The 18,614-nt window shown below is 35.2% G+C and overlaps 1 protein-coding gene across 1 annotated transcript in view; it reads left to right on the top strand.

The window, feature by feature from the left end:
- Positions 1 to 18,614, top strand: part of LOC145664279 (ionotropic receptor 40a-like) — a 166,311-nt gene that overhangs the window by 75,605 nt on the left and 72,092 nt on the right. Inside the window, exons 6-8 of the mRNA XM_081730813.1 lie at positions 6,051 to 6,210; positions 11,558 to 11,661; positions 15,027 to 15,120. Of these exons, the coding sequence (XP_081586939.1) occupies positions 6,051 to 6,210; positions 11,558 to 11,661; positions 15,027 to 15,120 (358 nt within the window). The remainder of the gene's footprint in view (positions 1 to 6,050; positions 6,211 to 11,557; positions 11,662 to 15,026; positions 15,121 to 18,614) is intronic.

Genomic DNA, 18,614 nt, shown 5'->3' with positions numbered 1-18,614 from the left:
TGAGTATGATAAGCCTTCAGTGCCGCTGATAGTAGGACATAAAATTGGCTTTTGGGATGATGTAAATTGGATATTTCCAAACGTATTTATTTCCTGTATACGTGGTCTGTGTTGATTTCCAGTAAGAACACGTTACTTCTTACTTCAACGTTAAATGGAAGTCTCATCTTCTACAGCATCGGTGCTGCAACGGAACATAAAATATTAAATATCTTACCAAGTTACGCTTGCTTGTAAAAGTTCCTTTATAGTAATATTACGGTAGTTAAAATTCGGGAATAGGTTTATGAAATATGTTTATGGAAAATATTTCAGATATGTTTGAACCCACTTTTCCCTCTTAAGTTGCGTATTTGAACATAAATGAAGTCATAAAAACCCACCTCGACTCAATTGCTATGTTCAAAAATTCATTTCTATCGTTGTACCTGTTATTCGTTTCCAAGATTGTAGACCCCTTTATGGTTCTAAGGTTATTTTTATGATGAAAGTGTAACGAGAGAAACCCAGGTCGACCCAAGTGCTAAGTATTTGCAAAAGTTGATTTTAAGCGACTCAACCTTTTCCTTATTTATTTTTTGTTATTTTATGAATACAAAATGAGAAATTAAAATATTATAAAAAAGATCCTCTTTCCCCTTTAGAAACGGAATTCTCGAAAAGTCTTTTACACGTATCAACTTACTTTTAATAAAGAGTTTATATATCAAGTTTCATCTGTCTAATTTGAGAACTCGTGAGATATTGTATCTATGACGTAAATTTTGAGCCCTCTCTCACCGTAGGATACACGTTAATAAAAATAACTTGATAAAAAATATCTGATCCGAAACAAGTGATTAGTATTATGTATTTATTCAATTCCATGTGAATATGGCCTAACATGCATTGAACAAAACAGGACGTACAATAAAAACAGATGTAATGAGCACACAAGATGTAAACGATTAAATCAACCAGAAAAGTCAGCATTAGTTCATCATGCACTGGAAGAACAGCATAAAATTATGTTTGAAAATGCATCGGTTATATGCAGGTCTACTCATGGATATAAAACGTTATTAAGAGAAGAAATGGAAATAAAATTACGTGGTAGCACATTAAACAAAGAGGAAGATTTGAAATTAAGTTTGTAAATATTATCTTAATCAACACTATCAAATTATATATATGTATTGTAACAATAAAGCAATTTTTGCCTAATTATTTACATTAAAATTTAACAATGAAATATTGTTAAAACCGACGGCCTCATTCAAATTTGTAACATTCAAAGTTAATTAAAATTAGAAATTAGACAACAATAAGATCCCACTTTGCATTAAGTCCGCTGGCAAAACTACAAAATATTACATTCCTTGAACAGTGCACAATTTACATTTTACAGATTATTAAAATATAATTATTCACTAATACACGTTATTGTGATAAGCCTCGCAACAGCATCCTCAAACCTTCGCCGAGATTACAAACAAAAGATCTCCTCCAGTTCCTTACCAGAGGGTAGCGTTCCCAAAACTAATGCAACGTTCCCTCTTTGTACTGCCATGCTGATGCGTTGCAGTAGAAACGAGGTTGCTCTAGCATCTCCTGACGATAAACGAATGCGATGACCAACTTCTTTTATAAAGTTAAGGCCTTCGGGACCCCATGAACCACCCGATTCGACAGCTATAGCGACAAAATGATATTTGTCGAGTAAATTGCTATATTTCCTGCGCTTTTCTGTTTCCCGGCGAGCAGCCACGTTGCCAGCTTGTGCTGAGGAAGAATGTATATTTGAAGGGGCGAAGGTGTCGGAACAAGTAAAATCCCATAGAAGTGCTTTTCCTTTCTTCCACGGTATTAGAGTCATACCATCTGGCCTCTTGCCGTCTGCACGACTGCATCCCAACGGTTCACATATAGAAGGAACTCCTGCTGAAATTAGTGCCCTCATGATAATGACGTTGACGCTGGAGTGGCGTGAATGTCTGCCCGCACTATTGGCACAGGAGAGTCCATGAAGGCCCTTCTTGTCTACGACACTTCTACAGGCAGGACATCTGTGTTGCTCGCAAACATCTGCTCCCAAACGCAGTGCACTGGCAATTCGAAAACTGTCATTGGGAAGATGTAATCCTAAAGAAGGTGACGGGATAGCATGGAGCCAAGCGCCTGCTTCTGGAGATGATGTAGCTAGAAGTCTGGCCTTATCTTCTGGGTTATCGGATGACTGAAGCAGAGCTGAAAAGTGATGATTTATAATAGGATCGTCCCAAGAGGATTGTAGTCCTCTCTTATCAAGGTCAGGGGGATCTGATCCCACTATAGATGACCACTTAGCAATGCTATCGTTGATATCCGAATCCGATACTAGGCTAAGATCTTGTTGGAGAATGGTCTCGATCAATGGCTTAGCGCCATAGAATGAAGACAGAAAGGATGAAATAGCCAGATCCATGGCGCGACGAATGCCGAGACCTCCGTGGTTAACAGGAAGGGACGCCTGCAGCCAAGAGTTATTGTTGAGTGAACAATTCAGGATAGATTCTAGACCGGTTTTCAAGGTGTTGTCATAGCATTCCAGTAGATCAGCATCCCGCCAAGAAGGAGCACAGCGAAGAAAGTATAGCAGCCTTGGCATGGACAATGAGGCACGTAGTAGGTAAAAGGCAGAGTGAGCTGAAATCAAGGAAAGACGTGTAAAGAAGAATTCTAATTTAGAAATTTTGTCTTTTAATATTGTTCGTCTTGCCTCATTAGATAATGCTGCTCCTAATAAGCTGGCGTCATCTGTCGAAATTCTTTGAATCCCAGGCGCGGCTTCGTCAAACAGCTTGAAGAGATTATTAGACTGCTTATTGGAAACTCCGAGAAAGCTGACCTCACATTTGGAGAAATTCATTTGCAATCCGATCTCCTTAGCCCGTCTACGGATCATTTCTAATGTCTCTAGTACTGTATCCTTGTCTCCAGCTATAGTCCCGTCATCCAAATACCATATGTTCAGTTCTGTATTGATACTATTAACGATGGATTGTAAAGTTAGTGCGAACAAACCAGGGCCAAGAGGGTCGCCTTGTTGTACGCCACGCTGAGAGAGGATTATTTCATCTCCTAAGTATAAGTTGCTCGGTTGCGAGTAGCACTGATGTACGTATCGATAAATTGATGGAAAATTGTTTTTTACCTGTATGAGCATAGAATCACGATTCAGCTCGTTGAATGCGTTTCTAAAGTCTATCTTCAGAAACACTTTCTCCTGATGGTGTAGAAAAGAGTAGTACATACGAGCAGCGTGGACTGCTGCTTCTGCTCCATGTGAGACGCAAACTCCCAGTTGGTGTGGGGATAGAAAAAGTGTTAGAGGTTCTCTAATTCTATGGCAAATTATTTTGGCTGACAATCTCCTCCACACATTGCCTACTGCGATGGGACGAATGCCGCCACTTTTCTTCCTCAAAGCTATTAGTGATGCTCCAAAGAAAATAGGTCTAATTTCCATGGGCACATCACCCGAAATAATCAAGTGGAGAAAATCACAGATGGCGTTAGTCAGGTGTTCTTTAGCTTTGCAGTCTTGGGAGAGTAGGAGGTCCTTTAATATTGAAGGACGGAGACTGTCCATACCTCCTGATGACCCGGAAGGAAATGATTTAAGTGCCTTCGTAAACTCGTCAGCTGATACTCTAGGCACTGGGCTCATACTGGGCTCAATGAGATCGGGAGGTTCAAAAGGGTGGCTGTGAGCCGGGTGTTTCTCTTTTAATGCTTCTAATACAGATCCATTCGGAGAAGCTATAGTATCTTCTGAGATGAGAAGCCGTACTGCGTTGCGGACATCACCATCTACTAATTTGTTCTCGACATTCTTAATGTTAAAAGTGGAATTTACTGGTCGTCGAGCTTTGAAGGATTTTTTACTGTGGTTAGGAAGGGCTTCGCAACGAGAATCAGACCAACATCGCACTCTTTGTTTAACCCATGATGTTAAATTATTCACTTTGTCAGCTTTTGATGGCACGCACAGTGTAACGTAAGGAAAAAAGAAGAGATCCATCCAAGCTTCTGAGTCATTTGTACGTACAATCTGTTGCAATACCTCACACAGAGAGTCTGCCACTGTAGCTCTAGCCCCTCGAGGTACCCTGCGCAACATTGGAATAGAAGACTTTAATCTTGCTAGAAGCTTATTGCATTTGGAGATCAAAATTTTTCTTGGGTGATCGACATTGTCACTGGATGGTTGCGACTTCCGTGAAAGCGAGCATGATTTGGTTTTATTGTATTATGTTGTATGTTCAAAAATTCAATTCAAACGAATACACACTTTGAATTTTTTTTTAGCGGACATACATTCAGCTTTCCATAAGATTTGTTATTATTAATATATATATATATATATATATATATATATATATATATATATATATATATATATATATATATATATATATATATATAGTTGCGTACTACTTTTAACTGTTTACTAGCGTGTTCGTATGATATAGTGTTTTATTATACATTTATTAATTTCGTCATTTTTAAAACCGGTAATTGAGGAGCTTTTTTTTTTTTCCCAAAACTCGATATATGAAAAAAATTCAATTTCACAGGAAATACTGTACATTTTTTTTATTTTATCGTAGGGGAATTTTTGCTCTGATATTACTTAGTACTGATGCGAATAAGATGACGTAATAAAACGTATTAAAGGGCAATGTTTGTTTTGCAATGAAAAAGAGGAAGTACTTAAGTTTTTTTTCAAAAGTCGATAAATACAAATGCATACAAATATAATACACAGGCCGATACAGTTATATTTTACTTTATTGTGTATATTTCTTTGTTTATTTTATTTTTATATACAATGTGCTAACTTTATTTGTAGTAATCATGGTAATAATATAAACTGTATAGTAAAATGATAATATTAAAAGAATGTTCATTTACACTTACTTTACACTATTTGTTCAAACCAAGAATGTAAACAACACAAAAATATCAACGCTAGTGCAATCATATAAAATATTTTACCATTTTATGTATTATCACATGTGGTTCAGTTTGCTTGGACATCTTTGTAAAAGCCCTTTGCATCATCTGGTATAACAACATACTGTAAGAGGGCAGAAACATTTTTCTTCTTCTCTTTGCTAATCATATTTTGCTTTGGCAAACACTAGAAGAAAACACCATTCGATGACACTGTTTTGTTTTTCGTAAGACTCCAACTTCAACATAATCTCCAAAATATGTACTATTAACTTACACATGAACACAGTTCTTTGCCTTTGTGTATATGATAACATGTTGGCTATTCATTTTGAATGGAAACCTGGGTTTCAGCACTCGCACTGTCTTTCAAATTTTTAATTTCCCAGTTTTCGGTAAGAAGTTTAAGTGTTCCATGCTCTTCTAAAATTAGATAATATTCTTGAAGAGACAAGATGTTTTCCTTTCTTCTGTATGATTTCTCTATTCGACCAAATACACGGTCTGGAGTCATGTAGCTATGTAAACAAACTGGGAAGAAGTGAAGGATATTATGCAATTTTTCCCTTCCTTCAAAGAATGCAATGATTGTCGTCATCATGACGCTGTTTCTATTCTGGCTGCTACATGAATTTGAGAAGAGATGTAATGTAGTAGGACCATCACATAATGTTTCGTCTCTAGGGTCAACAGAAAGTCCAGCAAAGCCAATGAGACTAGGTTGCATCCTCTTTCAGGCCAGGTAAAGAAAACTAACTTTTCCTTGCTCTGCTGATTAGAATGAGTCATGACGCAGAGATTGTATAACCACACTTGTCTGAAAAAAAAAAAATCCGTATTGCATTTATCGACTTCTGCTGTAACTCTTCGAGAGTATATACCAACTTATGCTAAAACCTTGTGGTTTCGACTATTTCCACGCACGATACATTTCGCATTTTACTAAAACACAATTTACAGGATGAAGTAAAAGATATAAGTGATGTCGTTATAAAGCATAACTCATTTTTTGATTTTTTTGCATTTATCGAGTTTTGAAAAAAACGCTCCTCATTCATAATGCCTTTTCTCAGTTACAGAATCTATTACAACCAAGCTAAAGCGGATGGTTCTTTTACTCCTCGCTTAGTAAATTGGTGGACTCGGAAACTTTACCGCTTTCCAGTTCTACCTACAGCGAAAGATGTTTATAAAAATTTTGAAGGAAGAATTTTCACTATCCCTGTTCTCAACGTAAGTTTTTAAGATGCTACTTTGCTTAATTTCCTAACAGTTATGACATTTAAGTATTTTATTTTCAGAATGGTACATTTACATGAGGAACGTATGTTATAAGTATATCATTTCTGAAATAATATTTTTATTTATATGATCTTGGTTCATGATACATAAGCCAGATACGTATACTTACGTATCCTTCTTCAAGACATTTTGATTGTCAGGCCAGAAATGGCAGATGTAACAAACAGCAGTGCTTGAAATTGACACAATCCATACATGTTATGGAACAACAATAAAGCATAAATTTAGTATATCTTACTTTTGTCAAGAAAAAGGAAAAGGAAAGAAAGAAAGAAAAAGTGTTTTGAATTTAAAAAGACCTGTATTCGTAGGTAGGATGACCGTACGTCCAGTTTAAAGAACTCTATATATTGTCCAGATTTTTAAGGAATATAATTTTTTGTCACTAACACAATAATTAAGTTTTATTGTTATTAATATGTTTAATAGTAACACTGGTTTATTATTGTGTTCTCAATTATATAATAAACACATTTTGTTTCATGCTCATATTTTCATTTTGAACTTCTGTTTTTCTATGAATTTATGATTGTACTCCAAACTAAGCTTTTACAGTAACCATGTTAATTTTAGATGTCTCTCTTTTAGCTGTTCTAATTGAGACTATCCTAAGCATAGATATACTTCACTTATTATCCTTAAGCTGTTTTATACTCATGGTTGTGTATTATTGGTATTTAAAGAGAGCTGGCAATTAAAAATAAGAATTATATATATATATAGTACTCAAACAATATTAAGCAACTAAAATGTGTAAAGTTTAGTCCTAAAACCTACATTGTGTTACTCTATAATTATTTGTATTTCTGTGAAAGATTATTCTGTGAAAAATTCATATAATAGAAATATTCGCATGCTATTTATATACAGTGGAATCCCACAAACTCGACTTTATCTGGACTGAAAGGTTGTCGAGTGATCGAAAATGTACACTTTTACAGAATAAAGGATTAGTTGTAAACAATTCATATTGTTTACTACCTATGACTCTAATGAAAGTTATGGCACAATACAGAACATAAAGAGTACAACAAAACCTCAAATAATTGTCAAAAGTGAAAATTACGGGTTTCATCTCAAAACGATCTAGGTGTTGTCTGTGAGAAAAACTCTTCTTTGCGGATCACATCATATCGACTTCATCCAGAATCATGAAACTACTTGGTCTACTTTTTAGATTTCCTGAAATACAAAGTCTCCCTGCCCTTACGATATTTTAAAAGGCTTGTGGGACTCCTTACACACTAGCGCAAGATCATAACACACTTTCAACAGGTTTCAACATTTATAATAGTCGACAAAACTTTAGAACTCAACCGAAGAGAATATTGTAAATTTAGAGAATATTGTAAATTCTTTATTTGTATTTATTTTTTCTTTTTCTTTTTATATTTGTTTTTTCAATGTTGATGTTCAATTACAGCAAAATGACCTTGTGCTGTATTAAACTTAGTGAATAAGTAAATAAATAAAATTACATACGAAATTGAAGAAGTGATTAGTTCTATGCAGAAAAAAAACTAATGGTGCAAGAGTGTCCATAACGGATGTACCTTGCTCCTCCAAGTAACGGAAATTTCTTCAGCGACCAATATTATTCAATGACCTAGGGGTAAATAGGACATCCCTCTAAATTTTGGCAATAGGTATGTTGACCCACCCTTAATTTCGAAAGCTATACATAGACTACTTCCTTAAATGTACGAAATTGCCAAATTTTAAAATATGATATGGTAGTATAGGACGGGAGTATATACCTCTGTAAGTTTGGGAGGCCCATCTCGTTTCCTTGTATGGGTAAAAAAAAATGCAAAAATGTAAATTTCGGAAGTTTTCACCTATTTTATTCTCTTTGATGAGGCTTTATTACCGTATATGGTTATACGTATGAGTGAGTACAGGGATCAATTTCCTGTCATAATATATTGACACGCCTTTTTCAAAATTGGGGAGGGGTGTGTTGGGCCACGTCTCAATTTTGGGGCTTGTCAAAAAATGAAATTTGATAAATGTTCTCAAGGATTACATAGCTTAAATTCGGGTGGTGTGCTTATTCCCTTCTGTGGATAAAAAAAAAATACCAAAATATTCGTATTACCATGTAGTTACCACGTTGTCTGTTATTGACTTAATTTACCTTCTTTAATGAACCTTTAACACGTTATGTAGTTATATGGTTGAGTACAGGGTATTCTCTTTCATAGGATATGGGTACCTTGATGCTCCCTTCTCAAAATTTGAAAGAGGTACATAGAACCAACCACCCTTAAATTTAGAAAATGTAAAAAAAAAAAAAAAAAAAAAAAATGGGTAATGATTTCCAGGACTCCATTATATATTTCTGTAAATCTAGGTGCTCCTGCTTATCTCTTTCTCTGGGTAAAAACTGTCAAATTGTTCAAATTGCCATATGATGACCACATGATCAGTTACTCACTGAATTTATCTTTCTGATGACCCTTTATTACCTTATATGTTATTCCTGTATTACCTATTCTCTTTTATACGACATGGGTACATTGATGCTTTCTTCTCAAACTTTGAGAGGTGTATGTTGGTCTACCTATAAATTTGTAAATTGTCAAAAAACAAAATTTGGTAAACATTATGCATGAGTTAAAAAAATGTGAAAAATTAAAAATTTGGATGTTTTTAATCTACTAAAGTATATTCTCTTTGATGAGGCTTTAGAGTATTCGTGTATACTTATATGAATGAGTACAGTAAATTCCCAATAAAATATTCGTGCCGAAATTTTCAAAGTAAAATAAATTCAAAGCACAATTTTCAAACTAAAATTTTAAAAACCAAAGTGATAGAAATAAATTTAAGCAAAACTTTTGACACATTAAAAAAAATAAAGAAAGATTTGAGAGTGATGACCCAATTAACTTGCATCAAGAATAACTTTTCAGTAATCAACCAATCAGATTTCGAGAAGAATAGCTTTTCACTATTACAGAAATGATTGATTATATCCATGATTTGGTTTTGGAAGACCGCCCATTAACTGAGGTTGATTGAGTTGAAACCAACAGGCATCTCAATTGGATTAGTACATAAGATCTTAACAAATGAATTTGGTATGGGAATACTATTGACAAGATGGGTGCCACATTCGTTAAATTCGGATAAAAGAAAGCGTTTAAATAAAACTTTGTCAACAATATTTGCATCGTTTTGAAAGGAATTAAACTGACTTTGTACATTAATTTGTACTATATGAGACTTGGGTTTACCACTATGATTCTGAATTGCAGAGTGAACTGAGTCCGGTTGTTCAGCTCGAAAGCAGCCAAAGAGGTCAAGATCGTCAAAGAAGGTAATAATATTAATTTTTTGGGACGCAGAAGGAATCTTGTTAATTGATTATCTTTAAATCAATTGGATGCAAAAATTCGAGAGAAAAGGCTTGGTTTGACGAAAAAAAGAATCTGCACCGTCTCTCAAATGTTGTCTTGTAATGGCCAAATTGAAGAATTAGGAATATGATTTCTGGGCATTCGGCATCTATGGTCATGTTAGCCCGTCACGTATAAGGGCTGACGTCAATCGGTGTTCACAATATTCTAGGAAAGGGAAGGAAAGAAACAATCTGGGACCTATATGTTCCAAATTGAAGTTCATTATGAATTGTTTGAGCATCAGCCATATTCACGAGATCTGGCCCCATCTGACTTTCATCTGTTACAAAATATTAAAAAATTCCTACATGAGAAGCGTTTTCGTTAAATGAAGAAGTTATAGCAGCCGTAGATGAATACTTTAGAGGTCTTAAGGAAAATCACTTCAGAGATCGGGTAAGTGAATTGGAAAATATATATTGATAATATGTATGAGCTTTATATGGGATAATATGTATTGAGCTTTAGAAAGAATATACTGAAAAATAAATGTATTTTCACTCATTAATTCACGTTGTTTGATTGTTAGACTACAATTGCTCAATGACCTAATAAACTAAATTTGGCAATTTTTTACCTACAGAAGGGGATAAGCAGGTTCGCACAAATTTACGGAGTTATACATTCAAGCCCTAGCAAATATTTACCGAATTTTATTTTTTAATGATTCCTAAATTTTATGGGATAGGCCAACATATCCCTCCCAAATTTTGAAAGGGGGTGAGTCAATGTAGTCATGTCTTATGAAAAGGAATACACCCCAGTACTCATCCATATAGGGTAATAAAGCCTCATTAAAGAGAACAAAATAGGCTAAAAACCTCTGAAATATATATTTTTGACAATTTTTACCCATAAAAGAAACAAGGTGAACCACTAAAACTTATAGAGGTAGAAACCCTAATTCTATATTATCATATCAAATTTTTAAATTTTTCAATTTCAAAAATTTAAAGGGGTAGTCCATAAGTTCGTCCCAAAATTTAGAGGTGAGCCAAAGTACCCATTGCCAGCATTTATAAGGATGGTCCTATGTACCCCTAGGCCATTGACAATGCGTCCTGAGCCAGGAGCCATTAAGCCATATCTACATATCCCAGTTCTGCTGGCTACATATCCCAGTCCTTCAATATGAGTCATCTTTTCAATTTCTTTTGACAGTGAAGAGGAGGAACAGGATAGATTAGAATTTCTACGAAAAGAATAAAATCTATCACCAAATTCGTTAGATAGTTCTAAGAATTAGTGACACAAAAGAAAAGGAATAAGAAAATTGAAAAATCGAATACCGTAACAAATCATTGAACAAAATATGAAAACATGTTGGTATTCATTAGAAGTCCACCACATTATTTTAAAGATAATATTCTGTTTGACTAGTAGAATTTCATTAACGATTATATAAGTGACCGTCGCGTTATACCGAATGCCGAGTTATCGACAGTCAAGTAATCGGAATCTTACTGTATGTACTTACGTACATAGCTGTAATCTAGAAGTAGTTTTTATAAATGCTTTAAAAGTAAACAATTAATTTAAAAGGTACTTCTGATTTATTGGAGCTTAACGTCCCTTTTCACTATGAAGTGTATATGAGACGATATCGGCTGTTTAAAGTGGGATTTGAAACACCGTTCAGGTTTGTATCCTATGTAAGTACCCCTATCAGGGCTCGAACCCGGAACCACGCATATTAGTAATTTGGCCACGAAATGGCACATGAAATTTACTATACGAGTATTTATGTTGCATTATTTAAGTAAATATAAATGAATCAGCTTTCGTTCTTGTCATTTATTAATATTATGTATTATGACTAGTTTTTTCTCTTTTTTTTTTCATTCAAAATTGATGTCAACATCCATCGTTTTCAGAAACCTCCATGGCAACGCGTAGAGAAATATAATAATGCTTGTGAAGTTGTAGGTGGTCGGGATCATGAAGTTCTCAAAGTTCTCAGTCAAAAATTAAAATTCAAGTAAGTATACTGCATTTCCTTTGTTTCCTAGCATCAATTACAAAACACCAAATGTAAATATATTTTATCAAGTATAAGTGTGTATCATTTAAGGTTGGCAGATATTAGATTTTTTCCCTTAAGTTTTACATTTATCTGGAGCGTTTTACTATGTGAAACCATATGTGAATATCATATTCCACTAAAAAAAATGTTTTCTCTCTAAAAAAAAATCTAACAACCTTAAGCAGTACCGTACGCAGGAATTTATTTCGGGGGGAGGATCCAAATTTAATATGAGGGTATTTTATATTAAAATTCCTAAAATTGCCCCTGAAGTTAGGCTAAATTTACACAAAAGTCGAAATTTCGGGGGGGTCTGGACACCCAGGCGTACGTCCCTGACCTTAAGTATGATTTCACATTTAATTTACTTCCATTCTCCTGTAAACACTAAATAATTACAACAAATAGTACAAGGTATCATGACATAAAATCACATCAACTCTGCTCATGACAGCTTACAATATCAACACTATTTTCAAGTATAAAAATATTTTTGTTCAAATAGAGCACAGTGATTCAGTTGTAGAGCGCTCACTTCTAACGCGAAAGTCCCTGGTTCAAGCCCAGATCGTATTAGCTTTCGGTGGACAACATCATGTCTATGGATGTTCTCAGAGTTCTTCCGTTTCCTCCTACATTTTCATTTCACCAAAGATTTACTTTTATTAATGATTAATGAACAGCCTACAGGGCATAAGAGTAGGACGTAAAACTGAAAATTTCATTTCATTATTTGTTCAAATTATTCAAACAAAATCTGATCTACGTTTTCTGCTTTTAATTAAATAGCTGAAATGCCCGTTCTTCCATTATAAGAATAGCTTTGTGTAAAATATGTCAACCCCTTCACCCTTAGAATACGTATAAGGGTGAATTTGAACTTAAATGGAATCGGAAATATCACTACACATCTTAGCTACCCCGAAAACTATGAATTGGAGACGGATATCGGCCGATTTCGATTTTTTATATGCCAATCCTTCCCACTCTTCACCTAGGGGTGTTCGATAAGGCTGAAGACCTATCGAACTTCGGGAGTGAAAATTTATCGAGTTGTCATCGGTTACTCGAAACCGTTCGAATATTTGAAATTATTGAAGTTTCGGGTATTATCGAAATTTCGAGTATTATCGAAGTTTCGGGTATTATCGAGGTTTCGAGTATCATCGAAGTTTCGAGTATTATCGAAATTTCGAGTATTATCGACATTTCGAGTATTATCGAAGTTTCGGGTATTATCAACATTTCGAGTATTATCGAAGTTTCGGGTACTATCGACATTTCGAGTATTATCGAAGTTTCGGGTATTATCAAAAGTAGTGATGAACAGTTCGGTTCCTTCACCTCTCCAATGATTTCTTCTTGCAGCCAAACTAGTCAAACAACTTTTTTCATCTGATAAGTTATTGCAAAGTTGTATTTGTCGAAATCATATGTAAAATTATTTTTCTGCCTGCTCCGTTATTGGCGCAATCGGCAAAGTGACTCTTAGTAGACTAAGGTTGTCTTGGATTCCAATTCCATTAGGGTGATGCATGTTTTCTCTTCCTCTTTCTCTCTTCTGACAGACTGCTTAAACCTTGTACAGATCTGTGGGGAAAAAACTTTTCCTTCATTACATTGCTAAGGAGAGAAGTTTTAAAATGAATACTCTGCATATATGTAATACATATTATATACAACTATTATAACCTCGAATACATCGTTTCTTTCGAACACCGATAATCCCGAACTTTTCTAAATATTCAAGTGACTCGACAAATGCGATCATATTTATATATTTCTGTATTTGCTGTTTTCAAAGAATTCGAGATTCTCGAACAGTTTGAGTGTCTCGAATTTGTCTAATGTTTCTTACATTTCGAGTGCCTCGAACACTTCGAGAGTCCCGAACATTTCGGGAGTTTCGAACATTTCGAGAGTCTCAAACATTTCGGGAGTCTCGATCATTTCGAGAGTCTCGATCATTTCGAGAGTCTCAAACATTTCGGGAGTCTCGAAAATTCGATAATTCGATAAAATTAAAATTCTTTATCGATGAAACGGTTTTGAAATTTTATCGAATTGTTATCGATTACTCGATTATCGGAACAGCCCTATCTTCACCTCCATGGCGACGGGGCTAAACTGTGACTTCATTGGAATCAGGAGTATCACTATTCATCTCAGTTACCACGAAAACTGGAGATTGGCCACTAATCTCAGCGGTTTTCGATTATTCTTATAATTCACGCCCTTACCCCTTGCCGAAAATGTACTAAAAACTTTAATCGATGCAGCGAGCTAGGAGTAGTAGTAAATAAACATCGTTACAAACTACATTAATTTTCATTTATGTAGATATTTTTTTCTTTTTAACGCCAATATTACGTCAAGCATCTTCTTTACTGCTTGCTACATTATAAGTCCCAACAGATACTGTTTTTCTTCTTCCTGGCATGTTGTTCTATAGGGTGTCCGAAAAGTCCAGTACCATACCAAAATCACAACACTCATTCAATGTGATCCATGTTGAGTTCCAGACATGTTTATATAAAAGAAATCGCCAATTGTTAAGCACACGGAGGGCATAATCTGAGCCAGTTGCTTCGCTAACGTCCCTGCTTCTTGTGCAAAGATGAACTACAGGGTAAGGCATAAGTCTGTTAATACCCCTGTAGCACACGAACGGTTTGGCGTTCAAACTTGGTTCATGGTATATGCTGTTCGGGTAACGGACCATATTGCACGACATGGTTGCCATGGCGGCCATCTTGGAAGCCACCATGTTGAATCCAACCTTGGATTTTTAAATGGGAAGGGGGGCATGTATGGCATCATTTGACACGAACTCGATCTCAGGGAAATAGTGGTGCAGTCCATTTTTACCTATCGTTATTGGTTAAGAAGTTATTGGTCACAAAGGGTGAACATTTGGTATTACAGCATGTGTTCTATGTACTGTCCTTCTTGAGCAAGACACACGTTTTGGTTCATCGTGCACCTTTACAAGCGAGGCCCAATCTTCTTTCTCAACTGCTATCAGTGTGCAGCAAATGAAACAGGCCTCTGTTTCTCCATATCTCCTCTCTCTCAGATTGGCTATCCCATACTACTGTCAATTACCGGCCGACCTAAGAATTATTTACAATATGTAGACATAAATGTTTTAAGTTTTGAAAGGAGCTTTAGATAGAGCGATTAAATATTGTATGTCCAAAATGACGAAAACTGAATTTGATTCGCTTGTGTACTAAACGTTCCATTTTATACGCACTTGTAATTTGTCACTAGCCCACCTTCATGGTGTGATAGTAATAATCAATAATCTTACATTACAGGATTGAATATTTTTGTCCTAGCGAACAGAATCAAGGTTCAAAGGTAAATGACAATGGAACATTTCACGGAGTTCTCGGGCGTGTTTGGCGGAGGGTAAGTACCAATTTATTTGCACATGCTTGTCTTCTATGTATCTAACGCCATATTTTGATCACAATAATTTGATGATGTTAATACCAACAAATATTCATCTAAATAGAGGCCTATTATACTAAGAATGTAACAAGAATGTAATAATGTAATAATGTATGTCTAACTATTTATCAATGTATAATATATGTCAACTCTGAACGTTCCTACTCCACGCTAAATGTTAAGGAACGCAAAGTTCCTTAAGCTCTACAACTCAACGAATAAAGTTGTAATAAAGCACTTAGACCACCTCCCGACCTTCAAACTTCAGTCTCCTCACAGCACTTCCCTAAAACAGGGCGTAACCCTGTAAAAGGTAGATAGATTTGGCTAACATTGTAAAAAGAAAGAAAAAGTAATACTGTTATTTGAGTTAGTAATGTAGACCTGCCGTCTGGCCCTTACTACGAGTTGAAGAGAAAACTATCTGGACTAATGGAATCAAAATAAGTTTTCTTATTAAATTTATGGTATAAATATTGTTTCTTGTTGGGTGTTTAGGTGATGTTATTTTCTTTTATATTTCTTCTTTAATTGCATATACAGCATGTTACAGTTTATAATGATTAAATTTCTGGACTGGAACATGATTTTTCTGTAACAGACAGGTAGGCCTACTGATGAGTTCTACAATATCATGAGCTTAAAACGGAAAACAATGTCCAAAGATGATAGATATGCCAATCGACAGATCTTACTGAACACAATAAAAATGATATGCCTGGGTAAAAATTTTCATGTGCAGTTTTCGACAAAATCATTAAAAGCTTTTTTTTTTTTTTTTAATGCTAAAAATTCGTGCTGTATGGCAACCAGGCTACCTTATGTATTAAGATATTTGATGTAATGTGATTTTGGGTTTACCATCCCTTTCAGCAGCGGGGCTGTATGAGACGTGTACCTAACAGCTTAACGAGGGATCAGCACAACATGAACTTACCCCGATCTCCCACGCCAAAGGCGCATACGCTAACCGCTTTGCCGACATTGAACTCTGAATTATGATACGAACCAGAACCTGATAGTGAACTATACCCGCGCCAAGCTTTTCATTATATGACAATATACAATATATAGGCCCTGCAGTACGTGACAATGAGATATAGTCTAAAATTATTATCAACTCGTAAACTTTAATATTTGTAGAACTATAACATTGACCAAAAATGATACGTATATTAATGGGTAGATGACCTCGAGCTGAAACACAATGATATGTTTGAAAGTAACGTTTAATAATGATTTAAAATATCTTTTTTTTTTTTTTTTTTTTTGCTTAGATGATTATGCAAAACATCGTTACGGTTAATTGTTTGCAGGTTTACGTATTAACATTAACTCACAGGCTGAGGCATTTTGCTGTCTAACTAACTAACTATATGGCCTATGGAACCCGGAGGTTCAGTGCCGCGTTCACAAAAGCTCTCCACTGACTTCTATCCTTAGCTAATTGCATCCAGTTTCTACTTTGTATTCCTATCTCTGCGAGATCCATCTTAATATTGTCCTCCCATCTGCGCCTAGGTCTTCCTAATGGTCGTTTTCCTATGGGTCTACCAGTCAAGACTTTGAAAGCGTTTCTACTTTCTTCCATTCTAGCTACATGACCTGCCCACCTAAGCCTCCTAGACTTGACGACCCTAACAATGTTGGGTAAACCGTATAAACTATGTAGTTCCTCGTTATGAAGCTTCCGCCATTCCCCATTCTCGTTCCTGTCACAGAACACAATAATTACTTTCTTTACGTTGTTTTCTTTGGTTGATGTAGAGCAGTCATTTCCAATTGAAGCATGGTTTCGCAACCAGAGAAATAATTGAAAATGAAATCTTTTAGTTTTACGTCCCACAGTTATGCCGGATAGGCTAAAGGAGACGGTGATGATGACAAATGAATGAAATCATGGAATGAAAAAAGTGGGAGGAAACGGGAGAACCCCTGAGAAAACTCACACGCGTGGTGTTTGTCTACCACAAAGTTCACTTGGCGCGAGCTGGGATCAAACCAAGGACTCCAAGCACCAGATAGAGAAATAATTTAGAGAAACACGTTGAACAATTGAGAATAGAGGATGAGGTAGCAAAATGGATTAAGCTAGTTAGCAGTGTACGCTTAGTCATAGACTCACGACTAGAGTGGTAGTCTGCAGGACCTTCGACTACGCTATGAAAGTTCTTGTTTGCCTGTTGTAACGACCTATTAGTTACATATGTCATCTTCCTCACCTCTCCGTGTGTTTTAACGAGAAAGGGAGCAGCAAACTATGACATCACACAGCACTCAGTTGGAAATGACTGGTGTAAAGGGTGGCTCAAAAAAGATAATCGAAATATTCTGATAACATCTCTATAAGAGACCACGGTACTTATGGTTCAATTATGCGTTTTGTATACCTTTTATCATTATCTATGACATGTTCCATGCACTCAGACATCTCAATTAGCTATAGCACTACATTATTGTATTCTTTCTTATATCGTTCAAAACCTATTGCAATGTTTTGACAAAGACCTGTGAATTACGTTGAATGGATATGAAACACTTTTTCTTTCAACATTTTACAAAACTTGTAGGACTTCGTGCAGGATATAGAAGTTCTCAGTGATTAAAAATCAATTTAGTAAGAAATAAACAAATACTTAACTGATGTTTGTTAATCTATAAAATAAATTATCATTAAAAAAATTAACTGTTCCTAAGTATTCTGCAGGTGCGGCTCTATAATGTAATCGCAAAGGCACATGCCTTCCCAATTACAAATACGAAGAAAAATATTTTCCTTAACACATTCATTCTTGTATACATATAGAGAACAACAAATGTAAATTCTAGTTATTTCAATCTGAAATCTTCAGCTCTGATACTAGAGTCTATGAGAGATTTGTCAGTTCTATGAAATCACATTGTTTCGTGTGTCTTCATCCAAGATTTATTGATTATCTTCCTCTTAACTTACGTCTATAACACAAGCGCATAGGAACAGGCAGATACATGGCCGTATGTGCATTATAATCATGAACTTAATGTGGCGTTGATACTTCTGGAATGAAGTTGTATAGAAAATGAAGTTGAAGCATATCGAATTTATAACTTATTCACTTAACACCAATCGAAATGGAATACGTTCTTGAGTTTCTATGTTTCGTAAAGATATCTCTGTATCCCTATTTTAGAAAATAAACATTGTAAAACTATGGGAAATCGTTATGTCTAGCTTCTCACCATTATTTTGTTTGTGTAATTGATTCAAATTGCATTATTTATTAATATGTATTATGTTAATGGGCATGTAATCTAATGTTTTTTTTTTTTTTGAATCAGTTGAGATATACGAATGCGAGAATAAGTTGAACATTGTTGCCAAAGTCAGTGGTTTTCGCTAAATTTGGTAGTGTTATTTGAGAGCAATTTCGTGTATTTCGTGTATTTTCGAGAGCAAGTGCTTACGAAAATTG

Source organism: Thermobia domestica, chromosome 11, assembly GCF_964235325.1.
Source record: "Thermobia domestica chromosome 11, izTheDome1.hap1.1, whole genome shotgun sequence".
In the NCBI taxonomy this organism is placed as follows: domain Eukaryota; kingdom Metazoa; phylum Arthropoda; class Insecta; order Zygentoma; family Lepismatidae; genus Thermobia; species Thermobia domestica.
The sequence above is the reverse complement of the archived record's forward strand: the minus strand, read 5'-3'. Positions and strand labels throughout refer to the sequence as shown.